This window comes from Podarcis pityusensis, assembly GCF_964106645.2.
Source record: "Podarcis pityusensis genome assembly, chromosome: 7".
NCBI classification, from domain to species: Eukaryota; Metazoa; Chordata; class Lepidosauria; order Squamata; family Lacertidae; genus Podarcis; species Podarcis pityusensis.
Genome location: NC_138031.1, coordinates 23382734 through 23406347, shown reverse-complemented (window position 1 = coordinate 23406347; position 23614 = coordinate 23382734). Strand labels below are relative to the sequence as shown.

General features: G+C 42.2%; 1 protein-coding gene across 1 annotated transcript; it reads right to left on the bottom strand.

The window, feature by feature from the left end:
* Window positions 1–396: 396 nt before the first annotated feature.
* On the bottom strand, window positions 397–23614 carry YWHAZ (tyrosine 3-monooxygenase/tryptophan 5-monooxygenase activation protein zeta). The gene is made up of 6 exons (XM_081013207.1): window positions 23456–23614; window positions 20171–20474; window positions 9049–9172; window positions 1919–2082; window positions 1736–1831; window positions 397–1450 (listed from the first exon to the last, which is right to left on the bottom strand). Exons 2-6 carry the CDS (start codon window positions 20462–20464, stop codon window positions 1391–1393), a joined length of 738 nt encoding a protein of 245 aa, XP_080869333.1. The 5' UTR covers window positions 20465–20474; window positions 23456–23614; the 3' UTR covers window positions 397–1390.

Here is a 23614-nt window from a genome sequence, read left to right as displayed (position 1 = left end):
ACTCATTTACTTCCAAGCCTCATAAATGTGGCAATCTGTGCTCCTTTCCCCAGTGTAAGGCATGTGGGTTGCTAAGGCATGCAAACAGATCTACATTTAACATGGTGGCTAATGCATACAAAGCACAGTGCATGTGTGTAGCAATGAAAAGTTGCACATTCTACAAACACTGTATTTAACTTTCTCTCTCTATCTCCCTCAACATGTGCCATGTGCCAGCAAAACAATTTAGAAGGCAGCAGCCTCTCAGGCATGCGTGACGTTAATTTTTTTTTTTTGGAGGGGGGAGACACTGGATACAGATAACTTCAGAAATAATCTTACACTATTGATTCTAATACAGCAAAATATTTTGAAAAGGAGTCCAGATGTACAGGAAAGCTACAGAGAAGGTAGTTGAAAAGTCCATTCATAAAACTTTTATTCCACTTACATCAACTTAATACACATGTTCTTAACAGTTATGCTTAGATTGTTCATGAAAATTTTCAGGAGACATTAAACAAAGCTAGCCATCATCTCAAGTTATTTCCCTGTTAACTATTTTTACAGCACATGCATGTTAGGCAAAGTATCAAAAAAAAAATCACAAAAGCAAAACCCTAAAAAAGTTAAATACATGGGTTTTTGTTTTACTGCTGTGCTCGATATACAGTGTAATTATGGATATCAAGCATTTCATTTTTACTGCATCTTTACTTGTACATTTGTTCTTAGGTTGCCTAAACCATTTAAATACAAATAAATTGTGTAGCAAAAATAATGAAAGCAACAGCAGGTAACTTTACAAGTAATGGAATGTGAACCGTTTCTGCCCTTCCCTAGAGAAAGTTCATTGGGTTAGCAAACCACCTTAAGGAACACTTTTCAGATGCAATCAGAGATGTATACTTGGACTGTAGATTCCACAGATTCACATGATTGACATGTAATATCCATGGGACATTAATTTTCCTCGGCTATGTGTTCCACCTTTGAAGTACCCACATTCTCTACACCTGCGTGGTTGCAACCAATCATCCCTTTTTTACCACTGTGACAGACCAATATGCAAGCAGTTTTTTCTTTGCTCAACATAGGAAGCTGTTTAACATTGGCTTTTGTGGGAAGCCACAAAGTACCAAGAGTACTATGCCAAACATGTAAAACTTTTATAAAAATTCCACATCCCTATATTGGCCACCTTGGATGAACAAAAATTCCCCAAATGTTAACTGGCTCTATTCCCCTAATATTAAACATAAAACCACATGGGAAATATAGAAATCCAAATAGAAGTAACATAAACCTGTCATAAATCGTAAACAAAAACTATTTGTGGGACAGCATGGATGACAAATGGTCTACTGTGTAAATTTTAGAATGAGGCAGACAAAAATTGGAAGGCTGGTTAATTCTCCCCTCCTTCTCCTGCTTCAGCTTCATCTCCTTGGGTATCCGATGTCCACAACTGTTTAAGAAAAATGCAGTCATGTGTTACCGATTAAAGCATCAGTAGTGTGAATAAGAAAGCACTCATCAGGATAATCTCCAAGAAAGCTATTCCTCATCTTTAAAAAGGCACTCTTTCCAAGAGCCGCACAACTGAGCAAAGCATTCGTATTATGCATTTCATTCCATAATTAGATTTTTTTTTATTTAACCCTTGGCTACCTGGTAATTTAGGAGACCCACAAGATTGTTTTCTGCTTGTTTGTACATAACTTGGCTTAATAAAAGCTGTACAAGTACTTACTGTCAAATTGTCTCTCAGTAACTGCATTATTAGTGTGCTGTCTTTGTATGATTCTTCGCTTAACGTATCAAGTTCAGCAATGGCTTCATCAAAAGCCTATGTAAGAAAGGAAAAATGTACATTTGTACATGCAACACTGGCAAAAATATTTTATTTAGTGCAGTAATTAGACTATTAACTCACAGTCTTTGCAAGGGAACAGGCTTTCTCTGGAGAATTCAGGATCTCATAATAGAACACGGAGAAGTTTAGAGCCAGACCTAATCTGATAGGATGTGTTGGCTGCATCTCTTTTTTGCTGATTTCGAAAGCTTCCTGATATGCCTGTTGCGACTGCTCCACTATCCCTTTAAAACCAAAGAAGTAAACACAAAGTTAGCAATTGCACTTTGGAGTATGTTAAAACAAACATAGACTAGATGCCTTAATATATAGGACAAGAATTGTACACAGTTTCAGAAGGTAGCATTTTTGAAGCTGTTAATAAAATCCATAAAGAATAATTAGAAATAAGGAAGTATATGCCCATGTGTACTGAATCCAGGTATCCAGTAGACCCTGTTCTATAAAACCTTATACTCAATCCTAACCATGTCTACTCAGTCCTGGCCATGAATACTCAGAAGTAAATTCCACTGAATTCAGTGCGGTTTACTCCCAGGATTGCACTGTTATACAAACAAATTAAAGGCCAATTTGATGGGGTTTTGTCTTTCCATACACTCTAGATTCAATTAAGATTTCTAGCATATCACAGTTTTCAGGTTCAAATCTTGGCCAGAAAGAGCTATGCTAGCTATCCAACTGACTGATGAGCAGATGTCAGAGTAACAACAATGCTAGCCAAACTGTAGAATGCTAAAAATCCCACTCTCCCACAAATTCTGACTAGTAGAAGATCTCCTAGTAGCTGGTTCTTGCCTTCACAACAGCAATGTTTTTAAGCAACATGGATAATGTTAAGCATTACATTTAGTTTACAAAATTTAAGACAAATGTGACCTGTAACACTGAAGTACATAAAGGTAAATTGGCCAGCAACAGTACTGCTGAAGAGGATTTGAATGACAACCACGCTACTGCAAAGAAGTGGAACACTATACTGTAATTCATCAAGAGGAAGATAGCATCCAAACCACAAGAAGTGCTAATGCTTCTGCCCATTAGCTAAAGAAAGATGCCCACTGATATGAGAATGTGTTTGGATAACCTGCAGCAAGGTTAGTAAGGCGTTTAAACACCCCTTTTCAAAACAGGCATATCTAGCCTAAGTCAGAGAGAGCTGGCAATAGTAATTCAGTATTTCAGAGGATGGCATAATGGTGGGGAAACAAAGGATAAATTTTAAAAAGTGAAACTCTCTTTGTCTGTACAGAAAACTAAAGCAGCAATAGCCTTCTGCCACGGGCAACAGAAGATGTATGTGGACTAGACACTAAAAATGTGCCACATTTGCTGCATATTTATCTACAATTGATCCTGGGTTTGGTTGGAATGGACTACCTATATATCCAACCACCTTTATTTAAGAGGCCCTAAGAAGATGCTATTACCAATGCTAGTAATTCAAATACTAATACAGTGGTGCCTCGCAAGACGAAATTAATCCGTTCCGCGAGTCTCTTCGTCTAGTGGTTTTTTCGTCTTGCGAAGCAACCCTATTAGTGGCTTAGCGGATTAGCGCTATTAGCGGCTATTAAAGGCTTAGCGGCTAAAAGGCTATTAGCGGCTTAGCGGCTTAGAAAAAGGGGGGGGGAGCGAAAAAAATCTCAAGACTCGCAAGACATTTTCGTCTTGCGAAGCAAGCCCATAGGGAAATTCGTCCTGTGAAGCGCATCGAAAAACGGAAAACCCTTTCGTCTAGCGGGTTTTTCATCTTGCGAGGCATTCGTCTTGCGGGGCACCACTGTACTGCAAACATTCAGAACAGTCTCTGTTTGCTGCTCACAGAAGTGATACTTCCCTTCCTGCCTACACCCAGCACTAATCTCCAAACCTGCCCTTATCATTTAAAGCAAAGAAACCAAAAGCATTGGGAGAACCACTCACGGCATTACAAAAACCTGCAATACTCAGAACAAAAACCAGAATGATGGGTATTTTCTTTCATTTCCTGAAAGCGCACAAACCCCAACTGATACTAGCAGAAATAAAGAGAGCGCTCAGCAAAGTTTAATTTGGGAATGACAGACCGACCTCATGAAGTAGAGTAATAGTCGTTTTGCAAAAAGTTGAATGCCTTAGCTACAGAGAATTCTAAATGCATAATTTTGCTATTAGTATTACTGTTTCATTCATGACTCCTTTTTGTAAAAAGGGCAAGTTTACTTTGGGGAAATACAGTGAGGTGTTTCCAGAAGTGGCAGAAATAATTGGTATGCTGTACAAAAGCACTGAGGTCAATTCAAATACTGTGCAGACTTTCCTGCCACCAATTCAGAGGACTTAGAAGTGGAACAGGTACAAAGAAGAGCAACTAAGCTATCCCTTTTTGGAGATCTTATGAATTATGATGAAAACATCAGCAGTGAAAGCATGTAACAGCATTTCTGAAGGAGGAACAACCATACACAGAGGCCTTAGAATATTTTTTTTGGAAACTCTACCCTTGAATTATGCTTAGTTGGAGCATAAGATTGCCCTCAATCCCCTTTAGTCAGCATAACCTGACATTATATCATTGTAAGCTGTTTAGTGCATCTACGACACTAGATTTAGCTATGAAAGTATAAGAGAGTGGACAGTGTTGGGAGGTAACCATACACGTGCCCAGTTTATTTGGATCTCCTACATGTCTTGGCAGCAGCAAAGTGGTCAATTCCCTCAAAGGAGTCAGTGTAGAGCCCATGACAGCTGCCCCACCACATCTGCCACGAAAGAGAATGAGATGCCAACTTACTCTGTAACCAAATCAGGACACAATACCAGGAGTATATAAGCCCCGGCAAGGGAACAGAGACCCCAAATATATATAACTACATTTCTTTGCCCTGTTTTAGAGAGAATGGGGCACATAATTGGCAACAGAGCACTTTTTTGTTTCTTTTTGAGTACTCCTTGTGAATAAAAGGATGTCTAGACATAAAAAATATTAAGTCAGAGAAAAGAGGTGTCCAAACTTTTTTCAAAGAGGGCCAGATTTGATGAAGTGAAGGGCCATGGGGGCCAACCAAAGTTGTTGGCCTTTTTAAAGGATTGTTGTTGTTGAGCTTTTTTATTATTTTACCCAAAGTTGTTGAGCTTCTTTTAGGATTGAAGTTGTTGAGGGTTTTTAAGGCTTTTACCCCAGGAAATAAACTGCCACAGGGGCCGGACTAAACCGATTGGCGGGCCAGATTAGGCCCCCCGAAATGGACTTTGGACATGCCTGCCTGCTAAACCCTTCCCTTTTTGACATGTTAGTTTCCTATTTGTTGGACTGAGAAATATTCCACCATGGCACAGCCTGGAAGAAGCTTACCACTTCAATGAGAACTAAGACATATTATTCCAGGCAAAAAAAGAGCCAGAAGATAAGCACCGGAACAAATCAACTACAAATGGAGCCATATGCAGTTCTGTCTAAAGGATATCAGTGTGCTGTCCTGAAAGCAAAAGATTTCATTTCTACCCTTTGACCTCTGCCTTAGTAGGCAGCAGAGCCTACTGAGGCCCTCCGAGGCAAAGAAAAGGGGCTAAGTAGCTGGAATTTGCTCAAGCTATGATTGAGACAACTCATGCATAGACAATACTGTACTGTACTGTTTGGCAGAGACATAATCAAATCATTTAATCTGAAATCACTGGCTTATCTTACATACTCCTCCCATACATGGCATAAGCACACAGCCTGGAAAATAATCTCCAGCAAAACTAATTCCATAGCTCAGTAATTAAGAGGGAAACACCCTGCATCTGGAATCAGTCAACTTCAGGGGTCTGCTCAGTTCAGTTCTCTTGACAGTCCAAACAGTAGACTTTTTGCCAGGCTCACAGAAGGAAACAGCAAAGGGTAGCAAGGCAGAGGCCATAAAATGCTACTGGCATGATCCTGGCACCATAGAGACATCATTTAATTTCTGTTCTTTACACCAAACATTATTTGAATGTGATTTTTTGTAAGCTGTTTTGAGAGTTTCTTGGAGCTATAAAGTAGGGTAAGTATTCTACATAATTAAATACTAAAAAACTGTGGAGGCAATCACTGGGATTGGTGAATGGCAGTTATTAGGCACTCTGTGGGAGCCACTGGCACTGTTGCAATGCTGCTTCTTTTCTCCACTGCAATTGTGCTTTTGACCCAGGATCCCAGCTCCTTATGCTCATGTAATAGGTGTAGCAATAACTATCTTAGCTGGAGCATAGGACTGAGAGTCTATGAGACAGTCAGGGAGGAAATAAGCAGCCTGGATTGATTCTATGAGCTAGAGATTTGCAGGTTTTTTATGGGAAACTGACTGTTACAAATATGCAGTGCAACCACCTAGAACAGGCACGTCCAACAGGTAGATTGCTGGACACCTGTGATAGATCACAGGCTCCCCCCAAAAAAGCTCAACATTGCCCTGAACCCTTAAAACGGGGCTTTCCTCCCTAAAAAAGCTCAACAACTTTGTCCTGAAACCCTAAAAAGGGGGTAGATCACTGCCAGTTTTTAAGTCTGTGAGTAGACTGCAGTCTCTTGGGAGTTGGCCATCCCTGACCTAGAAGAAAAATGAACACAGACAGCAACCATTTCACATGGTGGTTCTATTTCTGGCCCCCATGTGTGTATCAGCAGAGCTTATTTAAGTGCCCCCCCCCCGGGTCCAAAAGAACCTACACATCAGTGATCACATGTCAACTAGACGCGCCAAAAATGGTTTTCGCCTGTACTACAAAGTTATCACTGCTCTATAATCCACCAGACTACCTGTTTTCTGATACAAGAGCAAGTTTAGCAGATAGCTAGATAAAAAGCCATTAGAAACTACTCCAAGTTTTTACACAATAGCTAAATCTGTTTATTACTACAGAGGCCACTGCTGTAAGGAAGCATCCAGTGGAGTTTTTTTTAAATGAATGACTAGAATAAGGGAGTGAACATTACAAGCATTAAGTTACCAAGTTTGTCTGGGTTCAATTGACACTGCAAGCTGTGGTTAATCAAAAAGGAAGTAAAAGCTTCTGAACACCTTTGCAGGGAACCTAAGATTTTACTAGACTGGTTTGCTTTGAAGTACCTACTTTTCAACTCCACACATTTTACAAAACTTGAAGAGATTCAGAAGCCAGCTGTAGTGAGGATACAAAGGGTAATCCTGGGGTTTTTTTAATCCTAAACAGAAGACAACTATCCTAAACGGAAGACAACTAGAGCTGAGGAGTGGTGATCCAGCCTTCAAATTTTTAAAAAGCTACAGGGAGATAAAGGATAGTTTGAAAGCTTTCCATACATGTATTACAGTAGCTCAGTAAACAAGCTGCCTAGAAGTTTTGGAAATTTTGAGGTTTTTGGGAGAGGATTGGATTGGCAACCTGTCAGGGATGTTTTAGGTACAAGGAATTCTGTCATTGGGCAAGGGATTGACTAGTTGAAACTTGAATACATTAAGCTGGAATTAAAAGTCTCTCACTTTTACATGCAGCATGTAGAGAATAGTGGTTTTCAAAATTCAAAATTTGAGTAACAACATTACTTGTGGAAATCTAGAAATGCCTGAACAACATTATGCCATAAAAGGTATCAGAAAAAAATAGCAACAGTCCAGATTTGTATTTTAAAGGAAAATTACCTGGAGTAGCGTTAGAGTACAGTGGTACCTTGGTTTACAAACTTCCACAAGTCCGTTCTTAAACCAAAGCGTGCTTTCTCATAGCAGTGAGGGACTCAATTTACAAATGGAACACACTCAACAGGAAGTGCAACATGTTCTTATTACAAGGCAAAGTTCACAAACCAAAACAGCTACTTCTGGGTTTGCAGCGTTCTTAATCCAAGTTGTTCATAAACTAAGCTGTTCTTAAACCAAGGTACCACTGTACACTTTTTGTCACACCATAAACAAGAATTTAAGAATGTTTTTTTAAAAAGGTGTTGTATAGGCTATTCTTTACTTTCTAAGCACATGCTATTGGCTGAACCAAGAGTGGCACCTCAAACTCCCAATGTTTCATCCCTGCAGAAATGGAGACACTGTGAAATCACCAATGGTTTATTACAGCCATGACTCAGATGTATTTGTGGCTTATGGCAGGGAGCTCCTTTGCCTGGTACCCAAGGGGGAAGTGACCTTTGCTCCCATTCAGGGTTTTGTAAGAGGCTTTTTTAAAAAAACTAACTTGGCTGAGTCTGGAATCCTCACCTGCCACCTCAATGCACTGGAGTATTCCTTCCATATGAGGCAGTTCCCCCGTGAACCCCAGTGTTGTATCTTGCTCCAGCTTCCAACCACAGGGTCCCAAGCATGGCTTAAATATTTACCTATTATCCTCTAATTTGGCCTTCTGCCAGAATCTTCTGATATGCTCTTCTTTCTACTTCCAGCCATTCTCAGTTATAGCTTCCTCCCTGCACTGATAACAGTGATCTAGCTTTGTTCATTCCAGCTCAACATTAGGTCTTTCCCTTCTCTGTGTTGTACCTCTCTGACTCTCCTGACCAGCTTGCCTCTTATCCTTCCTTCTCACCAGACCCCACCCTCCTAACACCTGGTCTTTAATAATGACCCACTTTGTAGCTCTGTTTCCTCACCCTTGCTGGCGAGTTGTTCATCACTGCTCATTCCTAAGACTGGCTTGCAGATCCTCAATAAGTGAGCATTAGAGCCTGTAGCTGACCCTACTGTGTCCCTTCAGGAGGGGACAACCATGCTAAACACCAACAGCAGACAGCCATGAAATATTAGATGCCAACTGTTCTGACACACTTTGAGTAAACTATTAATGCTGCATTTTTTCACTACTGCTAAGAACTTCAATTCTACAATTCCACCTTGCAAAATCTACTTTAACGCTAGAGTACACTTATTGGGCAGAGGACACAGAGAATGTCAAAAGAGCTCTCCTGCAGTCAGCCACGAATGCATACAATAGCAAAAATGGCCAATGCACGTATTTTGAGACCTTGTTGATTAACATTAATAGTCACTTACGAAAGCTTTTAAATTGCTGATTATGTTTACTCACGTGTCACTCTGAAAGTCAATTCTTCAGATCAACATCTTTAAAATATTACAATACTGCAACGCTCAGCACTTGTTTCCTTTATTGACATGTAACATTCCAGCAGTAAATACCCGACTGTTGGAAAATTTCATGGGAACTTTTGACACTAAGAAGCCAACACACTGTACCTTTCTTGTCATCACCAGCAGCAACTTCAGCCAAATAACGGTAGTAGTCGCCTTTCATTTTCAAATAGAAAACTTTGCTTTCCGCTTGCGAAGCATTAGGAATCAAGAACTTTTCCAACAGAGACTGCAATTGAAAACAAAGAATAATCAGAAGGCTATACACATCGACAACTAGAAAATTGTACACACTGGTTGGCCTGTAGCCATTGAAGTTTCCCCATTAGTGGTAATATCAGAAATCAAGCCACTGTAAATGGTCTATTACTATATCATTGAAAATAACCCCCCCAAATTACCAGCCCCCATCTGGTCAACCATATGGACCTAAGTCTAAAAAAATGAAATCTTATCTGTAATGCTTCCCTGCTGGATTGCCCAGAGGCAATTCTTACCCTGGAGATAAGGAAGTAAAGTAGGTTTTTACAAAGGTGTTGTGCCACACACCAAGCTCTACAGACAAGCGGAAGTCTACCTTTCACAAGTTTTTGAAGTAACAGAATGGGCAGCAACTCATGCCAGTCTGATCCTATGCTACTGCTTTAGTGTCAGCCAGAGGTGCATGTAAGGAGGACCTTGGCTTCATCTGATTTTAATGCCGCAGAAGACCAGGGTTTACTACATGCTTTAATAGTTTATCACTGCACTGGAGAATCTGAAAGTATTCTGAAAGGAGAATCATGGTATTATGCATACCATGGGCCTAAAAAGCTTTTACCCAACTGGGTTAGTACACAAGAAAAAGCCCACCACTCCCTTTGTGTTAAAGAACCAAGAAGACTTAAGTATTATTGCACATGTGCATGCAATGCTTTATTCTACTCATAACCCCGTGATAACCCATGGGCTCCTTCTCCAAGTCTCCTCTCAGTCCTATTGTTTAGGATAAGGAAAATTTCACTCCTCAGAAGGAAGCCACTTGGGGGCCCTTTAAGACTGCCCTAGTTTACTTTTCCATGACTGGTTCCCACGTGAATGGGCTAATATTTAAGTGACCCAATCACATGGAAGATGCTCATGGAAAAGTAGATACCTATTTGTTCCTGAGAAGGCCTTTAAATGCCCTACTAGCCAAGATAAAAATTTGGGAAGCACTAAAATATTCACCTAATTCACATTTAAATTTGTTACTACAGCATCAATGACAAACTGCAATAATGATGTTTGAAGATGTTTTACCTTAACTGAACTGAGTTAAGATCTCATGGGTGGCTATCAAGAGTCAAAACTAGTATGCATATTGCCAGCTTTCAACATGTGACGCCAGGAGCATTTCCCCTTAAGATATGAAACTTAAAATTCACCATGAGGTCCCAGGGTGGGGTGCAATTTAAAAACACAAAATTAAAATCAGTTACAATTAACTATAATCAAGAGAATAGGCTAGATCCTAAAATGTACACTTCAGGTGTAAAAGAGGTATATCTTCAGCATATAAGGAGAACTACACTATGAAGGTGACAAGATACACCTCTGTGGGGAGGGAATTACCTAGCTTAGGGGCTGCCACAGAGAATACCCTCTCTCACACTTCTGTACTACTTTATTTAATTAAGGCAGAAGAATACAGTGATTGTAAGAGGAGGCTGTCCAATCCTAAATTATGTGATGTGTAGTTATTACTAACGGCAATCCAATGCATTTTCACTCAAACCAGGAGCTTATTTCAGTAGTTACTCTGAGGAACTTTCAAACTGTTTGAGGGGCTGTAACAGGAGAAACTGCTGAAAGGGAAACTGCTGCTGGTGCAGGAGGAGGAGATAATCAAGCTGTTTCTCTATATGAAGTCTGGTGCTGGTAACACCCATTAATCCTTTTAATACGATCACCAACCTTCCATTCAAGAGACAGCCACACTTTTAAGGTGAGGCAATCTAATCCTATTCAACTTGCATTCCCTCCCAAGACAAGTAATTGCAACTTTTGTTCTTAGCCAGCTGTATTTGTAATTTGCCAGGATAACCATGGTCCCTGTTATTAGATACTACTTCAATACTACACAGATGAGAAGCTATAGTCTACCCTTTTGCAAAAAGAGTAGATTCAGGGTTAACTGTGTATGCGACATCTTATAAAATAAGTGGCCTTAAAAATAAAACCTCTTCAGCTCCTTGAAGAGCAAGTGACATTAGACAAAAATCAAGCAAGCCTAATGAAACAGAGATATTTGAAAGCAAGCATATGAAAAAGCAGAATAGCAAACCACTCAATATACATGCAAGTTCTGACAACTTGTGCCAAATTCGTAAGTGGGTACCAAAAGCAATCAAACAATTGTTAAGTAAAGCTGTGGATGATGCAAAATGCAAAACACCACACCACTTGTGATTCACATTCATTCGGGTTTCTGATTTAAGCCAATTTAATATAATTATATATTCAACCTATTTTTGACTGCATGGTTCTCTAAGACTAGAATGTAGCAGAATAAAGTGGAAATGTTCAGTAGGGACAGATGACATAAATGATACAATTAGTTCTGTATCAGTAACAAGCAAAAGTTAAAAGTGACAGAAAAGTCTGGGCTATGTAATTGAACTGACAATGAAACCCAGCATGCATACCACTGACAAAGCATTGCACAGGTATGCTCTCTATTATTATCAGCAACAGCAGTTCTACAGGCTTTTCCTAGTTACCCTAGTCACAGCATCACAACACATGAGGTTGTTAGGTAGATGAGCTTCTAGATTTAAGTGGATCAGCACCAACTACTAGAGGACAGCACTCCATGCTGCTTGCTGCCACTGCAAATAAATAAATTAAGTGTCACACCAGTTTTTTTGCCTAGCCACAAGACAAGACTAAGAACTACACAGCAGACATCAAATTCCCATCCATGTTTGTTACTAATATATGAAACAGCAGCAGCATTTGTAAAGGAAGCAGCATGGCTATGTACACATTAACCCTCCTCTTGCTTGCATGTCACTTTTATTCTACGACCCCTTCTTGAGCCAGCTTCCTTTAACATGACATGTGAACATGCCTCAAACCCTGGCTGAGGCATAGCAGCTAAGGAGAGCAGTTGCAGAGGCAAGTGGTAGGATTGGGAGGGGTATTTCTCTCCCCCTCCTAGACCTGCATGCTTGACATTCCACTTGCCAGATACTCAGCTCTTGCCTAAGTTACATTCTTGTGAGTCTACGCAAGCACACATGCACTTTCAGGGTGGATTCAGCTGATGAGCCACATTTCCAAGAAGCAAGCAGCATAGGCTGTTCATGATTGTCAAATAAGCCAGACTGAATCCTGGCCCTTTTATTTATGAAAGCAGCTCAGTAATCTTCCAGTATTCTCCAACTTAAGTCTGAAACAAACTATGAAAGAGCGTATGTCTGCAACATGGGATTTCCCTTCTAGAAATATAGTAGTACCTCTGGTTATGAATGCTTCTGGTTATGAATGCATCAGGTTACGAGCTCTGCTAACCCAGAAGTAGCTGCTCCTGGTTGCCAACTTTGTCCCAGGATGCAAACAGAAATTGTGTGCTGTAGGCGCGCGCCCAGTGGGATACCCCGCTAGCGAAAGCGCACCTCAGGATAAAAACGGTTGCAGCTTAAGAACGGACCTCCGGAATGAATTAAGTTCATAACCAGAGGTACCACTGTAAAGGCTTTATAGCATTTTCCTCCTTATACAGTGGTACCTTTGGATAAGAACTTAATTCATTCCGGAGGTCGGTTCTTAACCTGAAGCACCATTTTAGCTAATGGGGCCTCCCGCTGCCGGAGCACGATTTCTGTTCTCACCCTGAAGCAAAATTCTTAATCCGAGGTACTATTTCTGGGTTAGCGGAGTCTGTAACCTGAAGCGTCTGTAACCCGAGGTACCACTGTACACGTTTGTTTTAAGAACTACAGACCAGCTCACCAAGAAGTCTAAAACCATGCAAACATGACAACTACAGAAGTGAACCATTTCCCTTTCACATCTTTTAAAAGGTGGCACATCACCTTCAGTATGATGGAGAAATGGAGTGCCCTTCTACAGGCAGTCTACCCCTGACATCCAATCTGTTGGCACACTTGGACTTTCAGAACAGCCAAGGATCTTGGTTCACAGCCCTAAGCTTTTACACCCTAGTCTCTTTAGTGTTCTAGCAGGTGTGAACTCCCAGCTCCTAAACTTCATGCTAACTACACCATAAATAACTCCTCAGTCACTGCAGTCAGTGACTTCATGGTTTCCCCTCAATAACTAACTGGTCTGGATTCTGAAAAGACAGAACATAAAGGCAGAGAGACAGAAGTGTTGCCCAATCACAATGTACTATGTTGCATCCTTGACTTTAGATAGGTATTCAAAATTTGAGATACTGTAGCTCAGTAGCTCATCATAGGGCTACAAGTCTAGAGCTCTATATACTGTAGATACAGTTGAAAACAGCCTTTTCTAACAAGCTAACTTTCTGTAAGGGGTATCCAAACTAACTGGCCTGTTAGAACGATGGGAGCTACATGAAAATCTATTCAGCATTCAATTTCCCAAATGCAGATGCTGATAATGCATTAAGAGAAGTTACCTGGGGATTTCAGTTAATTATACTATTGGTGAATTGCAGTATTAATGTTCTATTTCCCCTCTGACAAAGTAGAACAGTTCACTTGTCCCACAAGAGATCAGATGCTCATTAACAGCAATACAGCCAAAAATAAAAATGCATGGGTTTGTTCTTTAAAGGTTATTGCTCCTTCCAAATACACCAAAACAATAATTCGGTAAATTGGCTGAAATATTTTAATTTCTTGATATGCTGAAAAAGAGGGGGCTCCACTTGACCTGAATTAGTTTTAAATGAGATAAACAGAAGCGTTTACAATTTTTTTCTGCCAGGAAGTTAACAGATGGGAAAGTATAACATCTATGGTTATCTACAGTTCCTATAAATGTGCAGTTAAGAGTTCACAAACATGTTTGAGAGCTCACCACTTTGTTTTGGCAAGAGCCACTGACCTTTTCTAGACACATCTTGCTGCCTTCTAAACCTTGGCATAAGAAGCAGCTCCTATTCATTGTGCTAAATCACAGGTGGCTTGCCTCTGCAGTTACGCTGGGCTTTACAAGTGTACTGAGCACATCAAAAGCTCATGGTAATGCCACAATTATGTCTGAACATGTTTTTCTCAGAACTATACAAAACTAATGCTAGAACCTACAGTAGTTGCCACATAGCCTGTAGTCACATCCTGCCACAGCAGACGATTAATTTTTTTTTTTGGCATTTTATTCCAGTTTAAGTATGTTGTATTGAAACTGCAAGGCCATCACAAAATATTGAGTGTCAGCCAATTACTTCTCAATCAATAACTGATACTAACTGCCTTTAGTAGTCAGGAAAATCTTCTGTTAGTAAAAAACCTGCTATATTTTTCAAAAAGCAATTTTTTTCTCTAGTTCACAATACAGGTTTACCATGCTAGCAATTACAAGTTATATTACAAGAAACGCCAGTAGTGTGAAAAAAATCCAAGTGTATTGGAATTTGAATAACTAATTTTACAGACTGTCTATATAAGGCAGCACACCTGTAGTATATCAAGAAACAGAATCTATACTTATTTTACCATACTATGGTTTGGCAAAACTGCAGCTTACCAGAAGATTTTTAAGCTGTTTCTAGCACTAATTCTCTGTGCCAACAGCCACACCAGTGTGCCTCAAATAAAAAAAGCCCCGATGCCTTGGTACATTAATTTTAGTATAAATTACACTTGGCATCTCTCCCCCCCCAGGCCAAATCTGACATCATTATGACATCAGGTGACTACTTCAAAGGGGCTCCCTCTTAACGCTTATCAGCTGATCGGCACCAAGAGTCAGCTCCTTTGAAGGCGTGCTAACAGCACCAGTGAGCTGACAAATCATCAAAAGAGCTCCTCTGCTCGGTGCCAACCAGCTGATGGGTGCTGTGAGCAGCCCCTTTGAAGGTTTGCTGTCAGCACCAATCAATGGCGCTGACAGGAGCTTGCTCTCAGCTGATTGGTACTGCATCTTCAAAGAAGCTCCTCTCAGTGCTTATCAGCAGATGAACACTTGAGAGCAGCCACACTGGAGGCACCATGGAGTTCCCAATGGGAACCCCCGCAACAAGTGCAGCTGATCCAATCCGAGACACTCAGGTGTTTGGCAGATGGGCAGAGTTTGGGGAAAATGGCCTCATGGGTCTAATTAGGTCTGAGGCTAGCGATTCCCCACCACTGCCTTAGTACTCACTCACATGAATTCCCTTGCAAATAGTAAGTAGCCTGCAAGTGACAAAAGTATAAGCATAAGGGCAGGTGCAAGAAATTCCAAAGTGGCTCCATGCAGAGTGTCTAAACCTTACAGACTTTATGACTTTCAAGGAAAGAACCTGACCTCAACTTAAGCGACCTGGCACAATGGTACTCAAAGCTAAGTGGCTAGATCTCAACCCTTCCGAAGAGTTGAAATCAACACAGGCAGGCAATTTGTTCTCACCTAAAATAAGTATAGAATTTTTTGGATACATTTTAATTGATGAATAGAACAAACCTACCAGGGAACAGTAAAAACATTCCTTTATCCAAAAAGAACCCTTTTGAAGTTTGGGTTTAGAATCCTTACCCAAGCCTATTAAAACATTACCCAGAAAAAGACCTATTAAGTTGGCCAAGTATGAAACTGAGGCAATTTTATTTCAACAGGCTTATTTTTCACTTAACAGAGGAATAGATGCATACTTACATGCTTTAATACTATAGTCTTCTATCCAATTGGTAGTTCATCTAAAACCCCAATATATATGAAGGGGGGAAAGCAAGCATGTTGAAAAGCCTACATTTAATATTTCATTTGAATGCAAACTTGCTTGTTCTCATAATCCCAGAAAATAACTATTCTCAGATGGATATATATTTAAAATAAACTTTAAAAGCTGTATTTCAGGCTGTCTTTTTGTTTGCTTTTATGCTGCTTGTATTTTTTTACAAAAGTGAACAGACCTGGGATTTATTTTATAAATAGCAGAATTAAAGTTTCCTATATAGCTAAAATATATTTTAGTACGTAAAATATGCTGATTTAGAACAAGATGTATCAATTTAAATACCGTCCAATACTTAAATACACACACCAGATTTGAGCTTACTTTGCCATGTAAAAGATTAATGAATACAGAATTACAGGTACAGTATGTCTCTGTAGACCACAAATTTATCCTGGTAAATTATAACTACTTCTGGTTCCTAAACCACTGAACCTGAACACATTCCATCTCATGACCAAAACACTTCTGCCCAGTAATTATCAGCCCCTGCTCCTGTGCAGGTGTGGACACTTAGTCCACAACTGAGTTCAGAAAGATATTAAAACTTATTATTTCACTGGGCAGGATATACAAACTAAAAATGTCCTTTCAAATACACCAACCCAGCCCAACAGAAACCCATTCTTGCACAACCAGCTCCAATTCCTAAGTATACTTACAATTTATAATCCAAAGCAATGTGGCCTACGGGGCCAAAGGTTCTGAATTATCGGCCAATATAGTCGGTATAAAGATTTATTTCCACTGCAAACTGATAGGTTGTCATAAAAGGGAAAACACATTATTTATGCTTGCTCAGGAATCAAAATGGAAATTAGATTTTATATCAATTTAAAATTGATTAAATCATCCAGTGTGGAAAATCCATCTACCCAACTACTTTCCTCTGCCATCTCTTCAGGAGGATTTTAGTGAAATTTGCATTTTATAGCTGTGCCTCGATAGCCAGGTCAGAATTGGTGGCCACCAAGATCTTGCCCCCATAAAGGTAACTCCATTTGTGCTTCATTTAAACACAAGGAGGCTTATTTCCATGATGTCAATGGAATGCAATTACCTTGAGCAAGACAGCCCTCTGCTCAGCTCCAAATTTATAAAGTCGAGAGAAAATAGGGACTTAATTACTTTGGTCCTGGCTAGCACAGAGCTAAGACTTGGGGAGGGGGCGCCTTGCACTGAACCATCCAAACTCTGTATAACTGCAAGGATGATCCCTGCTCTCCCCATGTCCAAATAAGAGAAAAAGGTTCAAGTGCCTCACTGCCCTTGCTATGACAAAGGTGGTCGGTGGAAAACTGGACCCCTGAGCTAGTGCCAGCGTGCAAGGCCTATACGTGCAACTGTCACAAACGTTATTTAACTTCTAAACTACTCAGTGCCCAGTGGATCCTAGAAAAGTTTACAAAGAGCAAAATTCAAATAATAAAAATGCAACTTCAAACACAGGCAAAATACAATTTCTGCAATCACATGGCTTCTCTTCTGAACATGGGTGATACAAGGCTGAGATCCCAAGTGCTATGTTCCATGCATGCACAAGGAATTTTCTGCTCTTCCCATTTCCAAAGGGAATGAAACATTCACACAAGTCAGAGGCTGCCCAAATATCACCTGCTTCTCTATGGGCATGCATAAGAGCTGCCTGCTTACACATGGGGTGTGAATTTTTGCTACTGCAAACAGGCTGCAAGCTAGGGCAGAGGAGGAAAACCTGGCCCAGATAATAGCCTTAGGGCACATGATATGGTCAAACTGTTTAAACCAAAAGTATGTGTTGCAGAAACAGCAGGATATTAATATAACCAATTAAAAAACACACACACAAGGAGCAGACTTCATCCACATCACTCAATGTACTTGACTGCACATTTATTTTTCCCTTTAGAAGGTGATAGTAATTCATTTATGAGGAAATAATGTGCCATACATGGAGACAACACTGCCTGTCTGTCCCCCATTCCTATAGAAAGGGGCAGTATGTTGACACCTTATCCTTTAAACACAAAACAAAACAATGAAGCTTGACAAGACTTTTACACCTTACTCAGAGCCTAGAAATTGTGCCTGACTTGGATGAAGAGAGAGCAGAACTAGGCTTGGAAAATACTACTGAGCAAAGGGCTCAGTGGGGAATGGGAGAGAACGCACAACGGCTTGGAGGAAAAAGGCTAAAACTCTCTTCCCCCCTCTCAATTTTCCAAGCCCAAAGTTTGCACTATATTAAAAAGCCTGTTCCTGGCTTCTGTTTGTTATGTTAAGTCCAATAAAGAAACCTGAAAAAGCTACTGTCAATGAGGAAGTAAATGGGTTGCAAAATCTAGATGAGGGGTAGCCAACATTATAACCTCTGGAAGTTGAACTCCCAACTCCTCTCCACCTCAGCCAGCATGCCCAATGGTCAGGGATGATGGGAGTTGTAGTTTAACAGCATCTGGATGCCACCATGCTAGCCACCCAGATTTAAATGTAGCTTTCTAACCCAGTAAGTTTTTATGTATCGCTTTTTCTCTTCCCCCAATACCTAACAGTTTCTATCCAACAGCCAGTGCTCCCACCTACAGGAATATAATAGAAAGGTCTGATTTGGACACACGACTCAGGTAAAGACAAATCCTGCCTCCTTTCCATCATTAGAAAGGCTCCACTAGTCCACCAGTCTCTTAAAATATAGGAGCTCCTCTAACTGAGATACTTTTTAGTATGCTATTAGAGAATGCAAGGGAGCAAGGAATTTTTTAGCATCTGTGTTACAAGCTACTTTTCTAGGTTTCCTAATTTTATAGAGTATTTCCCTTTACCACAGCAACATATAAAGCTCCAAATGAGCACTTTTTCAAGTTTTACAAATAAAACTATAGTTTTAATCTCCTGAAGTCTAGGCGTCAACTAGTATAAACCAAGCGGGTCTTTTATCCAATATAGACAGAAATTGAAACCAAGTGATTTAAATATTTAGCTTTCCAGTAGCGAATGCAATGAGGTTTTTAAAAAAGAATTCAGACATGCATTGGATATGGGCTTTAAAGAAAGTATTGCTAACATTAACCAGAGTTCTTTGAAACTTTTCTGGATGGGAAAAACCTAGTTAAACACACTGTGAAGATAATGGAGCCAACTATTTGATATTGTAAGGGATCAATGTCAACTGAGAATGTCAGGTAGGTATCAGATTTTTATCTGATGAAATTATTGGTCTTAAACATCTGATTTATCACATGTCTCTTACACATAATACATATATTAAAAAAAATTAATGAAAGATGTGACAGATAAGGTATGGGCTCCTTTCCCACACCCATGCTTCAGACAGAATGGTGTTTGACTAGTCTGAAATGAAGGTTTATGTAGTTATCAGCAAAAACTGCATTTCATATACAACATGCATCTGATTATCCCTCTACTTTCCTCAATGCTTTTAATATGGCAAGAATCCAAGATAAACGAATGACCTTCAAGTAAGTGTATCTAAAATTTGAGCTCAACTATACATGATGGCCTTTGAACTCACCAAAGTATTTGTACAGCTGGTTTTACAAAATAGATGGAAAAACCATGGTAATTATGCTCATATGACTTGACTCAGTGCATCAAAGTATTTTTTTCCTCAAGTTCTTGTTGAAATGAAATTGTCTTCATCTTTAGCAAAAACAAATACTAACAATTAGTTGAGTGGCACATCAATAAAATAGTAATGCTACCAAGGGGAAAAAAGTACACAACTGTGTTTTCTTCATTTAAAAGATTTTATGAGGTAAAAAAAAATTGTTGCCAACAGCACAAGTATAGAGTCAGCTTGCTTTGAAGTTGCTATGGCTTTGCTTAAGGTAGGCCCATAGCACTGTTGCTACCTCCTCCTCCCTCTTGCAGAGTGTTCTGCATGGGTGAGTCATAGCTAACATTACATCATCTTATTCAGGGAGGGGCCTGATTTCTATAGTGAGAATTACAACTTCTCATAGAAAGCACACACAGCACCCTCTAGGTTATGAAGAAAGCACACTTATTTTAATTAAACTAGGCTAAAAAGTCCTTTACTCCTCCCAGTTTCTAACTGGTAAGTGGGATCTATGTGACAACTTAATGGAAAGTGTCAATAGGGCAGATTGTGTCACTATTACACAAGTGTTTTGCTACAAGCATCCAGCTGCAAAGTTTTAGGAAGAAGCAAGTTAAGACCACTGTTTGGTTTTCTATAGGTGGCAGGGGAAGATATTTAGAAGTTTTATATAAACAGCTTTATACTTTGATTAAACAATACTGAGTGTTACTAGAGGGTTATCTGCCCTTGAAGGTTTACTTAGGGTGGGGGGAAGTAGTTAGAGCCTTAATTCTCACCAGCACATCATTGCAGATGTCCCTTAGTTCAGTCTCAATTTTCTCTCTGTATTCTCGGGCCATTTGCTGCTTTTTCTCAGCACCTTCCGTCTTTTGTTCAATGCTTGACACAACCCTCCAAGATGACCTACGTGCTCCTACAACATTTTTGTAAGCGACAGAGAGAAGATTCCTCTCCTCATTTGACAATTCTGCTCCTTGCTCAGTCACAGACTTCATGCAGGCTGCCATGTCATCATATCTCTCAGCCTGCTCAGCCAGTTTGGCCTTCTGCACCAGCTCGTTTTTATCCATGCTGATTTCTCTGGAGAATGAAAAATATCAAATAATTATTTAGACATCTGTCAGGCAAAATCATTTGTAACTCAGCTATCTCTTAGCAATGTAAAGAGCACATTGCAACTGACACACATTTATTGGATGCAAAAACCACTAATTTCAATGGCCCATTCCAAAGTTCTATATCAGGCATGTCCAACTCCCAAGAGACTGCGATCTACTCCCAGTATAAAAAAATTGGCAGTGATCTACCCATTGTCATTGGAGGGAGGAGGAGCGTTCATGGAGTGGGTGGATTGCCCAGAGCTGTTGAGCTTTTTTTGCCGAGGATTGCCCAGAGTCGTTGAGCTTTTTGGGAGTAGGATTGTCCAGAATTCTTCAGCTTTTATTTGTTAACTTTTGGTAAACTTTATTTAATCCCACGATTGATAAGGGTCCCACGATCTACCAGGATTAGCTGGGGATCTACCAGTAGATTGCAATCTACTGGTTGGACATGCCTGTTGTATATTATTGTTGAGATATGGGTCAAATTAATCTTCATTTTTATTAAATTCATGAAATCTTGGGAAGGATATGGCCTCTGCAATCTTAAAAAAATAAAACCTTTCAAGCATGGAATGTGAACTATTCCCTCAGATGCCTCTGTTATCTGTCCCCTGGATGATCTTAGCCTTTTGTTTGAAGGGGCTACTATCAGCACATTGCTATTTTGAGAAACACCAAACCCTTTGGAAGGTTTGCAATCTTAAGAATTTCACCACAATGTGTTGTGAGAGCCATTCCTTCCTTTCTCAAAAGCTACTCAAGTATACCTCCATACCCTCTTTTCTCAAACTACATTCTTGTACATGGTTAAAAAAATCCTGATTGGTATCAGGGTCATTGGGCCCAAAAGCAAATGAATTTAGCTACTACACAGCTCAATCAATATTAGGGTTGGAAGCAAATAACTCTTGAGTAGCTTAATCAATGAAACTTAATTCAAAGTGCATCTGTTAAGGTCATGATGCAAGTCACTTATTATAACAGAACTTAGTTTAGGATCAGGATGCCAAGCTGCAACTGTCAAGCTACTTTATTGAAGCAGCCGAGGCGTGAAGGTTTTGCACTGTGTTGTCTACTTTGGTGACCTTACCCTCATAAAGACCGAGAAACATCTTGGTCAAGAACCATTTTGCTACTCAGGAATGGCAATTTAATATATGGAAATAAAGCCAGGGAACGTTAGCTGCTTAGCAACCCAACCTCTCCCCTTGCAAACCTGGTAGCATCTGGGAAGACTGCGGAGAAGGAACCTTGCTTTTTGACCCGAAAGGAAAGATTCGTGTGGTGATTTCCTGTACACAGTGTAGCTAGGACTCGGCTGTCTAAAATGGTGCTGCTCGGTGCACCCCCTGGCACAGGCGGCCGAGAGTATGCCGCTGCAGCTGGCACGGCTTAGAAACATGGCTGGGGCGGGTACAAAAAGCGAAAGGTGTGGGCGAGAGGGATGGCGGGGCGAGGGAAGAGGACAAGTCAGGCCGGGCTGCTGCCGCCGCCGCCCCTCCCAGCGCCGCAACCGCCCGGCTCCGAGACATGAAGCGCCTTGTCTGGGCTCTTTGTCATGGCGGATCCGAGTCAGAGCCCAGCCCACTTGTGTGCGCGCTGATCCCCCTCCACCTCCGCCCCGCGCCGGGAGGGGAGATTGCTGCATCTCCTCCGCCCAGACCCAGGCCGGAGAAGGAGGAAAAAAGGGGAAGCCCAGGCGGCGCCTCGCCGAGGGAAGGAAGGAGAAGAGACACGCCCGCCCACCTGCCCCTCCGCTGCTGCTGCCGCCGCCTCTCCCCTCGCCCTGCGGCGCCGCTGCCGTCCCCGCCCCGAGGGAGCCTCCGCGGCCGCAGCCCACACTCGCCCCCTCGCCTTTCTTCCTTCGCTTCCTCCTTCTCTCCCGCTCCTTTCCTCCGCCTCGATCGCCCGCCCGCCGCTCCTTTTCAAGGCGGCCCCCTCCGATGCGGCGGCAGATCGCACCGGCTGGATGTGCCGCTCCCGGCAGGAGGCCACACCCTAACCAGCCGCCCGACGAGAGAGAGAGAGAGAGAGAGAGAGAGAGAGAGAGAGAAGGCCGCCGCGGGAAGGGAGGGAGGCGGAGAGATGGAAGAAGGGAAAGGAGCGAGAGCGAATGGGGAGGGGGGGGAGAGAAAGGAGAGAGAGGGAAGGAAGCCATCCTACTCCCCAACATGGCGCCCCTCCTTCCTCCGCTCACATGGCACCCCGCATTTCGAGGAGGAGCAGCAGCAGCTCCCACCCCAACAAAGATAATATGAATATGGGTGGCGGAGAGAGAAGGGAGGCTGGAGGGCGGCGGCGACCCTTCCCCTTCATCATTTCTGCCTCACAGGTAGAGGCGCTCGCCTCCCAAGAATGGGGGGGGGGGGGAATCAGCTCCCCCCGGTCCGAGTAGCCAAGGGGCACCGCCCCGGACCTTCACCTGCCATAGCCTCGCCCGAGGCAGAGAAAGGGGCGCCGCCGCCCAGCTCAGCCCTCCGCCTTTGCCCTCCATTCTCGCCCCCTTTCGCAGGGCGAGGCGCGAGAAGCGGCTGCCTGAGCAGGTGGGGCCGCCGCCGCACCTGTGTGGGGGGGTCTGAAGCGCGCGCAGAGATGGGGAGGGGGGGGGAGAAGAGGCGGAGGAGAGACACCCGCCGCCGCAGGGAGGGAATGAATGGCTTCCCCTCCACCAGGCCGCGGCAGTGGGTGTCGCCCAGCACCGCGGCAAGGAGGAGCCGCCCTTCTGTGCGGGGAAGAAGGGGGCCGCCAACCCGCTGCCGCCGCCTCGCCCGCTCCTCTTCCCCTTTCAGCCGCCGCCGCCGCCGCCGCCGCACCCCACCCCCCCGCCGGTCTCTTCTGCCGCCGCCGCCCCTGAACCGCAGCAGATCCCGCCGCCGGAGCGCCTACCCGGAAAGGAAGGGGAAGGTGCGGGGGGGGGGAGAGAAAAGGCGGCGAGGCGAAGCCTAGCGAGGCCGTTACCTGCGGGCTCGACGGGACGGGAGTCTCTAGGCGGGTGACCGGCGCGGACTGTGCCTATATCGCGGCTCGCTCCGCTGCAGCCTCGCTCTCGCTCTCCCAGCGCCACACACGGGGTCTCCGCCAATCACCGCGTCGCAACGCACGGGCAACACAGAGCCC